Source organism: Cnephaeus nilssonii (genome assembly GCF_951640355.1).
Source record: "Cnephaeus nilssonii genome assembly, chromosome: 14".
In the NCBI taxonomy this organism is placed as follows: Eukaryota; Metazoa; Chordata; class Mammalia; order Chiroptera; family Vespertilionidae; genus Cnephaeus; species Cnephaeus nilssonii.
The window spans coordinates 17,069,094-17,082,409 of record NC_137085.1 but is presented as its reverse complement, the minus strand read 5'-3'; the positions used below and the strand labels follow the sequence as shown (position 1 = coordinate 17,082,409).

At 41.4% G+C, this 13,316-nt stretch overlaps 1 protein-coding gene across 1 annotated transcript; it reads left to right on the top strand.

The window, feature by feature from the left end:
* The first annotated feature begins 3,608 nt into the window (after window positions 1–3,608).
* On the top strand, window positions 3,609–12,567 carry ZFP37 (ZFP37 zinc finger protein). The gene is made up of 4 exons (XM_079790943.1): window positions 3,609–3,860; window positions 6,891–7,017; window positions 7,327–7,461; window positions 10,205–12,567. Exons 1-4 carry the CDS (start codon window positions 3,753–3,755, stop codon window positions 11,713–11,715), a joined length of 1,881 nt encoding a protein of 626 aa, XP_079647069.1. The 5' UTR covers window positions 3,609–3,752; the 3' UTR covers window positions 11,716–12,567.
* The last annotated feature ends 749 nt before the right edge of the window (window positions 12,568–13,316 follow it).

Genomic DNA, 13,316 nt, shown 5'->3' with positions numbered 1-13,316 from the left:
CTTTGCAAGGCTTGTTCTCCCTAAAGTCACCCTACAGCCTATTTGTTTATTTGCTTGTTTGCTGTCTGCACCTAAATGGACTATAGACTCCCCCAAGGACGAGAGCGATTGTGCCTGCTTGTTCCCTGCCGAGTCCTGAATGTACATTAATAAGACTAATGAGCACGTGGCTAAATAACGGACAGAGGAATGTTGTAAGACACTGGGGCTGTTTCAGTGTTTCTAGGGATGGATGTGGATACCCTGAGTGGCACCAACAGTGAAAGAGTGGAATGCAGTAGCCCTCTGAGCTGTCCTCGGCTCCCTTCATGCACCCACTTCGTGAAGTGTGCTGAGCTGGCATGGCCATGGCACTCTCAGCCCCAGGGCGCCTTATGTGCCGCACCAGTCCCTCCAGGTTCAGTGACCCTGAGTGGGGGTGGTGAAAGATTAGAAAAGACAGACAAGAGAAGGAAAGCTGGGACTCGGCGGGGCGCTGCTTCCCTGATGGGGACCCAGCAGCGCCGATGCCCACAAGCTGTGTCTTTTTTTTTTATAGCAGATGCCACGAGGCAAAGTAAGGGCGTGATCAAGATGTTTACAACATTCTTGTGAGTTTCAATCCTGCTCAATTGCATGCACCTGATCAAACTTTGTTTACTTGCAGCCTATATCACTTACGCACGTGGGGCCAGTGTTCAGACCATAGGTTCAAGCTTACAACTACAGCTGTTGGCTATAATTGTGCTGGGAGGGCTCTGCCCTCCAAGCTGGGACTTGCACGAGGCCACGAGAGGACTGTGCCCTCTCATCGGTCCAAGGCTTGAACCTGTCCAAACTCTGTAGTCGCGCCCCACAGTGAAGAACAAAGAACATCAGGCTGGTAGCTGAGTCCCTCTGCTCACCATGCAGGCACAAGGCACCCAGGCCTGAGGAGCCTGATTGCTCAGCAGCAGGGCTCAGCCTGTGAACTGACAGCTAATTCATACTCAGGGCTGTGCCTGTGCGTCTGAGCAAGGCTGGTTTCGTGGGAGTGCAGCCCGTGCAGTCGCACAGCCCAGCACTCAAATGGGCCGTGCTTGGCTCAATGCTTTGCTGTTGCTTGAAATTCTTTTAAAACATTTGTATTACATTTTTATTGATTTCAGAGAGAAAGGGAGGGGGGGGGGGAGAGAGAGAATCATCAATGATGAGAGAGAATCATTGGTCAACTGCCTCCTGCACATCCCTCACTGGTGATGGAGCCAACACCCTCAGGCTTGTGCCCTTGACTGGAATTGAACCTGGGACCCTTTAGTCCCCAGGCCGACTCTATCCACTGAGCCAAACCAGTTAGGGCTGTGGCTTGGAATTCTTGATTTTATTTTTACACTTGTGTTTTGTAAGTGAAGTCGGATGGAACTAGGAGCAGAGGATATACATGCAAAATCTATGTCTGCCATCCCCTGCCATCCATTTGCACATAACATTCTCCATGTCCCACGTGTGTAGGAAGTGAGTGGTACTCAAACAAGCTGGGTGTTCTATCTGTAACTGAGTAAGCGGGGAAGCCGACAGCCCTAAGAGGCCTTGCCTTCTGTTTGAACCAGAAACTTGCTTCCCATTCGGAAAGAAGGCAATGGCATTGTAAGAAATACAGGTGATCCAGGAACCATATCATGCTCTCTCTCTCTTTTTTTTTAAACCAGAGTTACTCCCTGCATTTACCTAGGCTGAAAATTATGACAACGAAGGAGAGGAAAAGATAGAGCAACACATAGTTCCTTTGCCTCCACTCCTTACTCATCAGGAAGCTGAAGGGAGAGAGCGCTGGTAGGAGGTGCTAATATCAAGAAGTGAGTTTGTTTTGTGCTGCATTTCTGCTGCTCTGCTAGGACAAACTCCGTGTGCAGCTAGGAAGTAGGAAACACAACTTGAGAAACACCACGGTGATTTGCTGTACAAACAATTTTTGTTATTGTTAGGAAAGTGTCTTGAGATTAGGTGGCCTAGGGAATCTTTTCTAAAAATTATCTTTATTGTTGAAAGTATTACAGATGTCCCATTTTTTATCCCACTGACCCCCTCCACCCACTGCCTTTCTCTCCCCAGGCTTTCCCTCACACTATTGTGTGTCCATGGGCCATGCATATGTACATATACTGTAAGTTCATTGTTTAATCTCTTCTCATTCCCTCCGCTCCTCTTCCCTCTGAAATATCACTCTGTTGCATGCTTCAATGTCTCTGGATCTTTTTTGTGCATCAGTTTATTTTTTTTTCATTAAATTCCACATATAAGGGAGATCATGTGATACTTGTTTTTCTCTGACTAGCTTATTCAATTAGCATGACAATATTCTCCAGGTCCCTTCATGCTGTCTCAAAGGATAAGAGATCTTTCTTTTTTTATATAGCATAGTATTCCATTGTGTAAATGCACTACAGTTGTTTAATCCATTCATCTACTGATGGGCACTGGGGCTGTTTCCACATCTTAGCTATTGTAAATAATGCTGCTGTAAACATAGGGGTGCATTTATTCTTTTTGATTGGTGTTTCTGGCTTCTTAGGATATATTCATAGAAGTGGGATCACTGCACTGGGTCAAATGGCAATTCCATTTTTAATTTTTTGAGGAAACTCCACACTTTTCCATAGTGGTGGTTCCAGTCTGCAGGATCTCAGTGAAGATGCTCTGAGAATGGTAATCAGACAAAAGATTGAGGAAAGGAAAGGAACAGGAATAACTAGTCATTTATTCACCCAAGTGGAAGGTGCAAAGCAGGTATGTTTGTTTCTGAGAAAAGGAACGACATATTTTCACTGGCCTTCTACGTCATTGTAATTTCCAGCAGGGGGAGCAAAGGTGTGTGTGCTCTTTCCCCAGTATCTAGCCTAGCACAGCAACCTTGTCTGCACACAGTAAAAGCTCAACCAACAATTGTTAAACGATGTTGATACATGAAATAGTGCATTGAGAAATTACTTCTGCTCCAATTGCTTGATAAATCGAATGAAATGTCTCCTTCAAATCCGGGTTCTCAATGAGGAGTGCTGTGTTCACTTAACCTGCTGCTTCATTTTCTCTCATTGTTCTTATATCATAAATGAAAATACATCATATATTGCAAACCTATTTCAAATATAGGGCTCTTCTCCCTATAAAACAATGAAATCATCTAGCTGGTGTGGCTCAGCGGTTGAGCATTGACCCAGGAACCAAGAGGTCACCAGTTCAATTCCCAGTCAGGGTACATGCCCGGTTGCGGGGTGGCTCCCCAGGAGGGGCATGCAGGAGGCAGCCAATCAATGTTTCTCTCTCTCCAAAATCAATAAAAACATGTTTTAACAAGCAAACAAACAATGGCATCAGCCCAATAGGGCTCCCCCCCTCCCCCCCCCCCCTCCAATTTCGCTTCTTATTCTAGCTATCCCGAGCCCGCGTCAGGCGTAGCGGTTCCCGGTTTGCCGGCAGCTGGCCGCGCTGAGTGATGGGGAAAGCAACTGCAAATTGTGCATGCTGGTGGTGAAAGCTGCGGACGCCCGGAGCGTGGCATCAGGCACAGCGAGGCGCCCTGCAGTGAGTAACGGAGCCGGGTTTCTGCCCGCTCGCAGGAACCAGCACTCCGCACCGCTGAGCTCCGGGGAGACTCCCAGCTCCGCTGTACGGCAGCGCCTGGGCCAAGATGGCGGCGCCCAGGGACGATTCCAAGGGCGCCGCCATCACCACGGCAGAACCCGCCGAGGCCGCGCTTGGGTGGGCCGCCGGGGCCGCCTCCGAGTGAGACCCCGATGCCGACAAAGCCGGAGTCCGTGGGCCGGAGGAGGAGTGCGAGGACCTCCGAAGAGGCAGCGAGTCCACCGGAGATGGCCGTGTCTGATCCCGGGGGCCGTGCGGGGGTGAGCGTGAAGACGGGGCGTAGGCGGTCTGGGGGGCAGAGCTGCTCTAATTGGGGGCTCAGTGTTTGGAGCGGTGCTGTGGTCTATGGAGATGGGCGATTTAGCAACTGGAGTTGAAGCTGGAGGGGGTTAGCGTTTTGAGGGATCTGTGGGGTCGTGATGTGCGGTCAGTGAAGGGGGTGGGGGGTGGTGTCTGTGCGGTCAGTGAGCGCGACTGTATCAGGAATGCGTGTTTGGGGTGATCCGCGGTGACAGATCCGCGGTGGCAGTGCTGGGGTCTGTGCGGTCGCTGAGTGCTGCAGCGTAAGGGGTCTGCAGGGACAGGGATGAGGGGGGTCTATGGGAGCCAGAGATTTTTGGTGGCTGTGGTGGTTGGAAACGGGATTGACCCCGTCAGTGTGCCCAGGTGCAGGGAGGTCAGCTAGGAGAGTTTATTGTCATAAAGGGAAGAAATGATGATGGTTTGCAAAAGGGTTGTAACAGTGAAGTGAAAAAGCACATTCAGAACACGTCTGGGGATGAGCCTATAGGACTGACTGATGAATTGATAGGGAACACGAGGGAAGAGAAGAATCGAGATTTACCTCTAAAAGCCAAGAAAATAAAAGATTTAGACTTTTGGCCTGCGGAACTGGATAGATGGTGATTCCACCTTCTGAGAGAGGGATGTGTTGGAGAAGACCAGCTTTGGTGGCTATCAATGGGAGCAGGTAGATGACAGTGGTTCTGTTTTGGCTATGTCAAAATGCCGATCACATGTCCAAGTAGAGGGGTTGAGTAGTTGTTAGATATATGAATCTAGAGCTTAGGAGAGACCTGAGCTAGGGAATCCATGTGTGAAGGGCATCAGCATAAAGATGGTATTTAAAGCCATAAAATTGGAGGAGATGACCTAGGGAGAGAAGGCAGATAGGGAAGAAAAGAGGGCCAAGGACAGAGCTCTGAGTTAATTCTGATATTTAGAGGTCTGGTAAACAACAACAAGAAAAAAGAAAGAAGGAAAAAGAGAGACAGCCACTGAGCTGAGGTAGGGGGAAAACTGTAAATGTAATGCCAAAGAAGCATAGAGAAGAAAGCTTTTCAAGACAATGGAAGTAAAATCACTTGTGTCATTTACTCTAGTGGATCCCAGAAGTATGACTACAGAGAATTTGATTTTGGCAAGATGTAGCTCAATGGTTATTTTGATTGATTATAGATCTTTCAGTGGAGTCATAAAATTCTGTTGGGATGAGTTGAAAGAATAGGAGGTAATGACATATAAAGAGCAAGTATAGATAACACTAGGAGTTTTGCTGGTGAAGGGAGCAAATAAATCGACATTGGATGGGACATGTGATTAAGAGAGGTTTCCTTCAGATGAATGATATTAAGTAGAATGATCCAGTAGAAGGAGACAAATAGGTAGTACAAAAGAGAATGAGGTTAACTGCAGGGGTGAGGTCCTTGAGAAGGCAGTTGAGGATGGGATCCAGAGCATAAGTGGACAAACTGGGCTTAGGTGAGAGAAGGGACAGCTCTTTAATTTTAACAGAAGGAAAGGCAGATTATACCGATTTGGCAACAGGATAGTGGAATTGGTGGTAGCAAAGCAAGGTAGTTCACATCCATTTGCATTTATTTTCTCTTTGAAGTATAAGGTGAATTCATCAGCTAAGAGGAGAAAAGGAGTAGATGTTGGAGATTTCAAAGAGAAAGAGAATGTTTGGCATCATCATCTTGGAAAGAGGAATAGGAAACTGACAGTACTGGATGCCCATTTGAGATATGTAACCTCTTCCAGGTTACAGACTCCTCGTATCCTCACTGGCAGAAAGAGCAGAGAGAGGAAGCAAGCTCTCTTGTGATTCCTATAAGGGCTCTAGTCTCATTCATGAAGATTCCACCCTCATGATCTCATCTAATCCTAATTACCTCCCAAAGGCCCTAACAACTAATAATCTCATATCACCATCATATAGGAGGGTAGGGTTTCAACATATGAATTTGGAGGAGACACAAACATTCAGTCTATAATAGGGACATTTCTTTTTTATAAATATATTTTTATTGATTTCACACAGGAAGGGAGAGGGAGGGAGAGATATAAATATCAATGATGAGAGAGAATCATTGATCTGCTGCCTTCTGCACACCTCTACTTGGGATCGAGCCCGCAACCAGGGCATATGTCCTGACTCGGAATTCAACTATGACCTCCTGGATCATAGGTCAATGCTCAACCACTGAGCTACAATGGCCAGGCTCTTTTTTTTTTTTTTTTAATCCTTACCTGAGGACATGCTGAGAGATAGCGAGATACCAAGAGAGAGACACAGAGACAGAGACAGAGAGAGACATATGAGAGACAGAAAGAGACAGAGAAGCAAAGACAGAGAGAGACTGAAAAACATCAATGTGAGAGAGAAACATCATTGGTTACCTTCTACTAATATATGTTCCCCTACTGGGGATCAAACCAACAAATCAGGTATGTGCCCTGATCAGGAATTGAACTGGCAACCTTTTGGTGGACAGGACGACTCTCAACCAACTGAGCCACTATGGCCAGGTGGGACATTTCTTTCTTTCTTTCTTTCTTTCTTTCTTTCTTTCTTTCTTTCTTTCTTTCAGGAAGTACCTTTTTAAAAATATATATTTTTTATTGATTTCAGAGAGAGGAAGGGAGAGGAGAGATAGAAACATCAATGATGAGAGAGAATCATTGATTGGCTGCCTCCTGCACGTCCCCACGGGGGATCAAGCCCGAAACCCGGGCATGTGCTCTTGACCGTAATTGAACCTGGGATCCTTCAGTCCACAGGCCGAGGGTCTATCCACTGAGCCAAACTGAGTAGGGCCAGGTGGGACATATCTTAATATGATTTTTGTTTCTCAAGGAAAGAAATGCAAAATTGGGTAGAGAATAGGTATCCTATATAACATTATGATCAACAGTGAATGGTCAAGGTAAGAACAAGTCATTATTATCTTCCAAATCACTTACTAATGTGGATAACATTATACTGAACAAGAATATTGCTATTATAGGGATCGGTAACTTTCAAAGATGTGACTATGGCATTTACCCAGAAGGAATGGGAGCAACTAGATCCTGCTCAGAGAAGCCTGTACAAGGATGTGATGCTGGAGAACTATAGCAACCTCACCTCAATGGGTAACTACAATTCCTTCACAATTCAAAATATGTCTATTGTGATACCTTTCCTGGACTTACCAAACTTGATAAGTTTGACCTTGATATTTTAATAAAGGAATTTAATCCCTTTTTGGTAGTAGGAAGGATACTTGTGCCCTTGCCTCTAAAATGCAAGGTCTACTCAGATGGGGTATGGACATCAGCACTGTGAAATCTCAGATCCATGTATTCTCTATCCTTTAAAGGATCTGAAGCTCAAATATTAGGGCTTGATTTCTGGGATGTTTGTTGTTCTTACATTCAATGTCTACCATTTCTCATGAACAGGGTATCAAGCTGCCAAACCAGACATGATCTCTAAGTTGGAAAAAGGAGAAGCGCCATGTTTGGGAAAGGGAAAAAGACCCAGACAAGGTGGTCCGAGTGAAATAGCAAGACCCAAGCAAATAGGAGCCAATAGAAGTAAGTTCCTAAGTTCTTGGAATTAATCAAAGAATAATTTTTTCTTAAATTCTTCGTAAAGATCTCAGATCCTTCTTTCTTAACCAGGAAGTAGCAATAGAAAAATGTCAGAATCTCCTGGGGGAAGAGGATTTCAAACTACAAGGATTCTTTAACCTTGGAGATTCTAATATTTCTTCTTTCTATAAACCTGTCCATGTGAAAGGTTATCACATGAGGTTCACTGTAGTCATAAGTTAGTGTTACTTATGGGAGTATCAGTCAGCTTAGGCTAAGTTATGTTCCATTAAGGAATCCCACGATCTTAATGGCTTACAATAAGAAAGATTTGTTTCTTGCTCTGGCTGTAGCCTATTTCACATTGTCTTGTGGACCTATGTTGAAAGAGCAGTCTCTACTTGTAAAATTCTGGTCTCATGGCAGAGGGAAAGAAGAGTGAGTGAAACCACATTATGACTCTTAAAATCACTGATTGGAAGTGGTAGATCTCTTTCTGCTCACATTTTATTGGTTAAGAGCAGATCACCTGACCACCACTCTGGAGTTTAACAGGGTAGGAATGTATAAGCCTTCCACAGGGAGGATTCATATGGGCATGCAATGGGACTGGGAGGTGTAATCCTTCCTCAGGGAACAATAATGTAGTCTGCCACATCACTCAGGTAGTGCTAGGAAAAAAGGTGAAAACCAGAGCTCTAAACCTTTAGTACCAGCCCCTCCATATGCCTAAGTGACCCTTCCATATAGCTGTCTTTTCTCATTCCTGCTCTCCATTGCTCAGCTTTCAGAAGAAGTGGTGATCCCTCTTTACTGGTCTCTGAATCTCATTTCTGCTTACCTTTTTAAAAGCAGTATTTTAAAAAATTATCCTTCCTTTTCCTAATATCCTGTTTTTCTTCCTTCCTCCATTCACACTCATGATATACAGTGATATGAAATTTCTCTCTTTATATATTCAGACATTCTCTGGCATGATGCTCCTAACCTTAATTACTTTCCTTTTCCCTCCTTTCACTGTGAATTTCGTAGGAAAAAGACTATTATTGGACTAGCTAGAGCCTGGTGTTTACTACTGTCCAATCTATTGTTTTCAACTAGAATTTGGATCATATTTACAAACATGGCCTCCTATATCTGTCAATGTGGGTGGTGGTCTCAGAGAAGGGAAGCATGGGTTGAGAAGATATCTCAAAATGTATAGTTGTATAATGTGTGGAAGAATGTGAGCAATCACTTAGAACTTGGAAATAAGCTTAAAATTTATAATTGGTAGTTAGTAGAGTGACCTGATAGGAACACAGGTATGCTCCATAGCAATCTATTGGGAAACAAGTGTGTGTGTACATGGTACATCCAAGTGATATAAAGTTTGTTTGACAATCTCATTACTATCATATGGTGAAAGCATCAAGGAACTCAGAGAAACTGTAGGTTTTTGTTGTTGGTGGTGGTGAGTTTTGTGTGTGTGTGTGTGTGTGTTTTGTTTATTTGTTTGTTTTTTAGTACTGGAATGTCACTATTACAATGATCATGGATAGTAGCAGTGGAACACTTGCTTATTTCGTCAGTCACCTACCTGTAAGCTGTTCAGTGCTCTTTGGTAGACTTATCTTCTCTATTTTGGATCTTTAGGGTACTGTAACAAAAATGAACTGGATGCCCTAGCTGGTTTGTCTCAGTGGATAGAGTCTCGGCCTGCGGACTGAAGGGTCTCAGGTTCAATTCCAGTCAAAGGGCACATGCCCAGGTTGTGGGCTCGATCCCCAGTAGGAGGTGTGCAGAAGGTGGCCAATCAGTGATTCTCTCTCATCATTGGTGTTTCTATCTCTCCCTCTCCCTTCCTCTCTGGAGCCAATATATATATATATATATATATATATATATATATATATATATATATATATATATATATATATATATATATATATATATATTTAAAAATGTACTTGAGCTAGTCTAAGTAAATAGAGGAATTTATTATAAGGGCATGGGTCTCCTGTAACCTAAAGGCAGATATTTCAGCTAGGCCTTACCAGGGACTAGAACCAGGACTGGAAAGCCATTAGAAATTTAACTAATGCAGATGGTCTCTTTGAAGACATGTGATCTTACATCTCTGCTTTTCTGTGGATGTATATGCATCCATCCTTTGTACTGATGTATTTTGTTTATACAAGGAAAATGCAGACTTACTGTATTTGTCTTATATCATTTTAAAATTTAAGAACCCATTGGAGACTAACTAGAGTCTAACTTTTTAGGAGGAAGACCCCTATTGGACATCTTGGCTTGAGCCAGATGTGTCTCCAACTATGACCATGGATAATTGGATTAATATAGTACAGGCTACAGTAGTCAGTTACTATAGGTGGATTGGCAGTTATTAAAGCTTAGCAGCTTGGGCTGAGGAGAGAGTTTAAAAAGTATCAACTACAATCACAAGCTCTTTTAACTACATCTATTTCCTATTCACTGCTCCTTTTATATATTTCATCTTCTATCCCATGTTACAAGGTTATATTTATAAATAGTCACCACTTTTTATGATCACTATTGTCAATTTTCTTTTACTGTTTTTACTACAGCACTTTCCCCTTCAAGTCCAAGAGGACAGGGACATTTGTGCTTGATATTTCATTTACTTTGGAATACTAGACTGCAACAGGGCATTTCTTTATAAATTGTAATATAAAATATGAGAGTGCAAAGATTCTCAAGAATGTCTCACTGAATTCCATTTTAGAAGAAGTCCAGCAAGATGATGACCAGGAATCTCAAAAAAAACTCCTTAAGGAAGTTTCATTCAAGAATAAATCTCTAACTAAGAAGAAAGGCCATGAATGTAGCTCATTGGGGGAAAATGTGAGTACAAAACAAGTTTCTTTCAAAAAAAAGATTCTTAAATTCAATTCACAGGGCAAGAGTTTGAAACAGAATGTAGACTCTTCAAAAAAGAAACCTGATGTAGCTAAAGAGCACAGAAAATCATCTAGCAATAGCTTATCTGAAACAAAGAAAGACAAACGTCAAACTGGTAAGAAACAGAAATTATCCAACAATAGCTCATCTAATAGGTGTGACAAAACACAAACTGACAAGAAACGTGAGAAATTAGTTCATCATGGATCATCCGATACTAAAGGGAACAAAATTAAAACTGGAGAGAAACGTGAAAAATCATCCAGCCATAGCTCATCTCCTCCTAAGTGTGACACAACGCAAGCTAAAGTGAAACCGTATGAATGTAATCAGTGTGGGAAAGTTCTCAGCCATAAACAAGGACTCCTAGATCATCAGAGAATTCATACTGGGGAAAAACCATATGAATGTAATGAATGTGGGATAGCCTTTAGCCAAAAGTCACACCTTGTTGTACATCAGAGAACTCACACGGGAGAAAAACCGTATGAATGTAATCAGTGTGGCAAAGCCCACGGTCATAAACATGCCCTCACTGACCATCTAAGAGTTCATACTGGGGAAAAGCCTTACAAATGTACTGAATGTGGGAAAACCTTTAGACACAGCTCAAATCTTATTCAACATGTGAGATCTCATACAGGCGAAAAGCCCTATGAATGTAAGGAATGTGGAAAATCCTTTAGGTATAACTCATCTCTTACTGAACATATAAGAACTCATACAGGTGAAATACCATATGAATGTAATGAATGTGGAAGAGCCTTTAAATATAGCTCATCTCTTACTAAACACATGAGAATTCATACAGGTGAGAAACCCTTTGAATGTAAAGAATGTGGAAAAGCTTTCAACAAGAAGTCACACCTAAGTATACATCAAAGAACTCATACTAAGGAGAAACCCTATAAATGTGATGAATGTGGAAAAGCCTTTGGACATAGTTCATCTCTTACTTACCACATGAGAACACATACGGGTGAAAGTCCCTTTGAATGTAAACAATGTGGGAAGGCCTTCAAACAAATTGAAGGCCTTACTCAACATCAGAGAGTTCATACTGGGGAGAAACCTTATGAATGTAATGAATGTGGGAAAGCCTTTAGTCAAAAGGCACACCTCATTGTACATCAGAGAACTCATACTGGGGAGAAGCCCTATGAATGTAATGAATGTGGGAAGGCCTTCAATGCAAAGTCACAACTTGTTATACATCAGAGATCCCACACTGGAGAGAAACCCTATGAATGTAATGAATGTGGGAAAGCCTTCAAACAAAATGCATCCCTTACCAAACATGTGAAAACTCATTCAGAAGACAAATCTCATGAGTAAAATCTCATGTGGGAAGTTTTTTAACTGAACTGAAGGTTTTATTTAACCTTAGAAGTATTTTGAATTTAAAGGATGTTAGAAAGCTTTTAACAAGAAGTCACACCTCATTATACATGAGAGAATTTGAAAATGAATCTTTACACAGAAGCAATCGAGAATTTAAACTTGATACTAAACCTTTTGTAGAAAATATTGTTTTAAAAACAATTATTGTAAATGACCTATATGTTCAGATTAAAATATAAAGTTTTTTTAATTGTTAATATGTTGAATAAGCAGAACACTAGAGAAACAAATTACGTACGCTGAAAATTTCTGAATTGCTTGAGTGTTATGTACTTAAACACTACATATAAAATTTAATTTGCATATGTTTATTGCCAGGTATAAATGTTTGTGGCCATTGGTATGAGATTTGTCTTTGATATTATCACCCAGCTCTTAATGTCTTTGTTACCCTCTGCATCAGCAGGAAACTTTATAAAAAAGGTTGTAATTATTTATTTTTAAAATGTCAACATCAAATTAAGAGAAAATGAAAGAAAGCAGCTGAGAATACACAGGTGCTAGTAGCAAATAATGTTCAAAATATATTGTTAAGTGAAAATACAGGTTGTTGAACTGTGCATTTAATATGTTCCCACTTGTGTACAAAAGGGTGTATGTGCCTGTCTCTGTATATATCTATGTACAAATTTGTATGTGAATTGACTTAGTTTGAAAAATACAGATAAAACTTAATAGTGATTGCCACTGGGCACAAGAGTACAGGAATGGAGGAGTCTGGGCTGAGAGGGAGATCTCCTTTTTATTGCATACTGTTTAAACTTTTTCATCATGTATATGTACCAGTCCCACAATTAAAATCCTTTTAATATGTATAAATCAACATGAATTAAAATTTTCACTGATCCCACTCCATTATGATATTTGACAAAATAAAAGTTTCTGTGGCTATTTGTAAATGATGATGAGTCTAAGAATATGGTATTAAACTTGATATTGAATTCACAAAGACTTTTCCTATTAAACATGTTCTTTCATTAAAATAATAAATTACAACTCTAACTCAGCACTGTGTTTTTTCTGCTTACCATTTTTAAAAGACTGAAGATGAATTGTGATTGCAGGTGAATGAATGAAAGTTATTGTCTGAACAATCACTCCATTTTATCTCATTCAAAGCACTTAAATACAAACATCTCTATCTGGGATACCAAATATATTGCAACAAATGGCACACCTCCCTGTTCTTTCCCCATAGCAGACATTGCCATCGTATCACTGTACTCTTTCTGAGTGAATCTAGACTTGGCCTCAGAATCATTCTTAAGCATGCATTCCAGAAGGTACTACAAATCATATGAGTTCACATAGGAAACCTATTTTCAGTTGTATACCTAGAATTTTTTTACTCGTGAGTCATAAAAATAATACGCCTGTACTGTTTTAAAATTTACTTGTTACACTAAAAACAGTGACATGAAAACAAAAAAGGTTTTGTAATATAAAGTAATGATATTTGGCATGTATGCCATCTTTTACATTTTTCACAGGACATTCAATACCTTTTCTCATGTGTTCCTTAGAATAAACATATG

Bases quoted from the DNA above. Each gene is read 5' to 3' on its own strand.
- ZFP37 (XM_079790943.1), top strand. From the start codon at position 3,753: ATGCCGACAAAGCCGGAGTCCGTGGGCCGGAGGAGGAGTGCGAGGACC. The intron at 3,861-6,890 runs GTGAGCGTGAAG...TTGCTATTATAG, and splicing joins ATCCCGGGGGCCGTGCGGGG to GGATCGGTAACTTTCAAAGA. The intron at 7,018-7,326 runs GTAACTACAATT...TCTCATGAACAG, and splicing joins TAGCAACCTCACCTCAATGG to GGTATCAAGCTGCCAAACCA.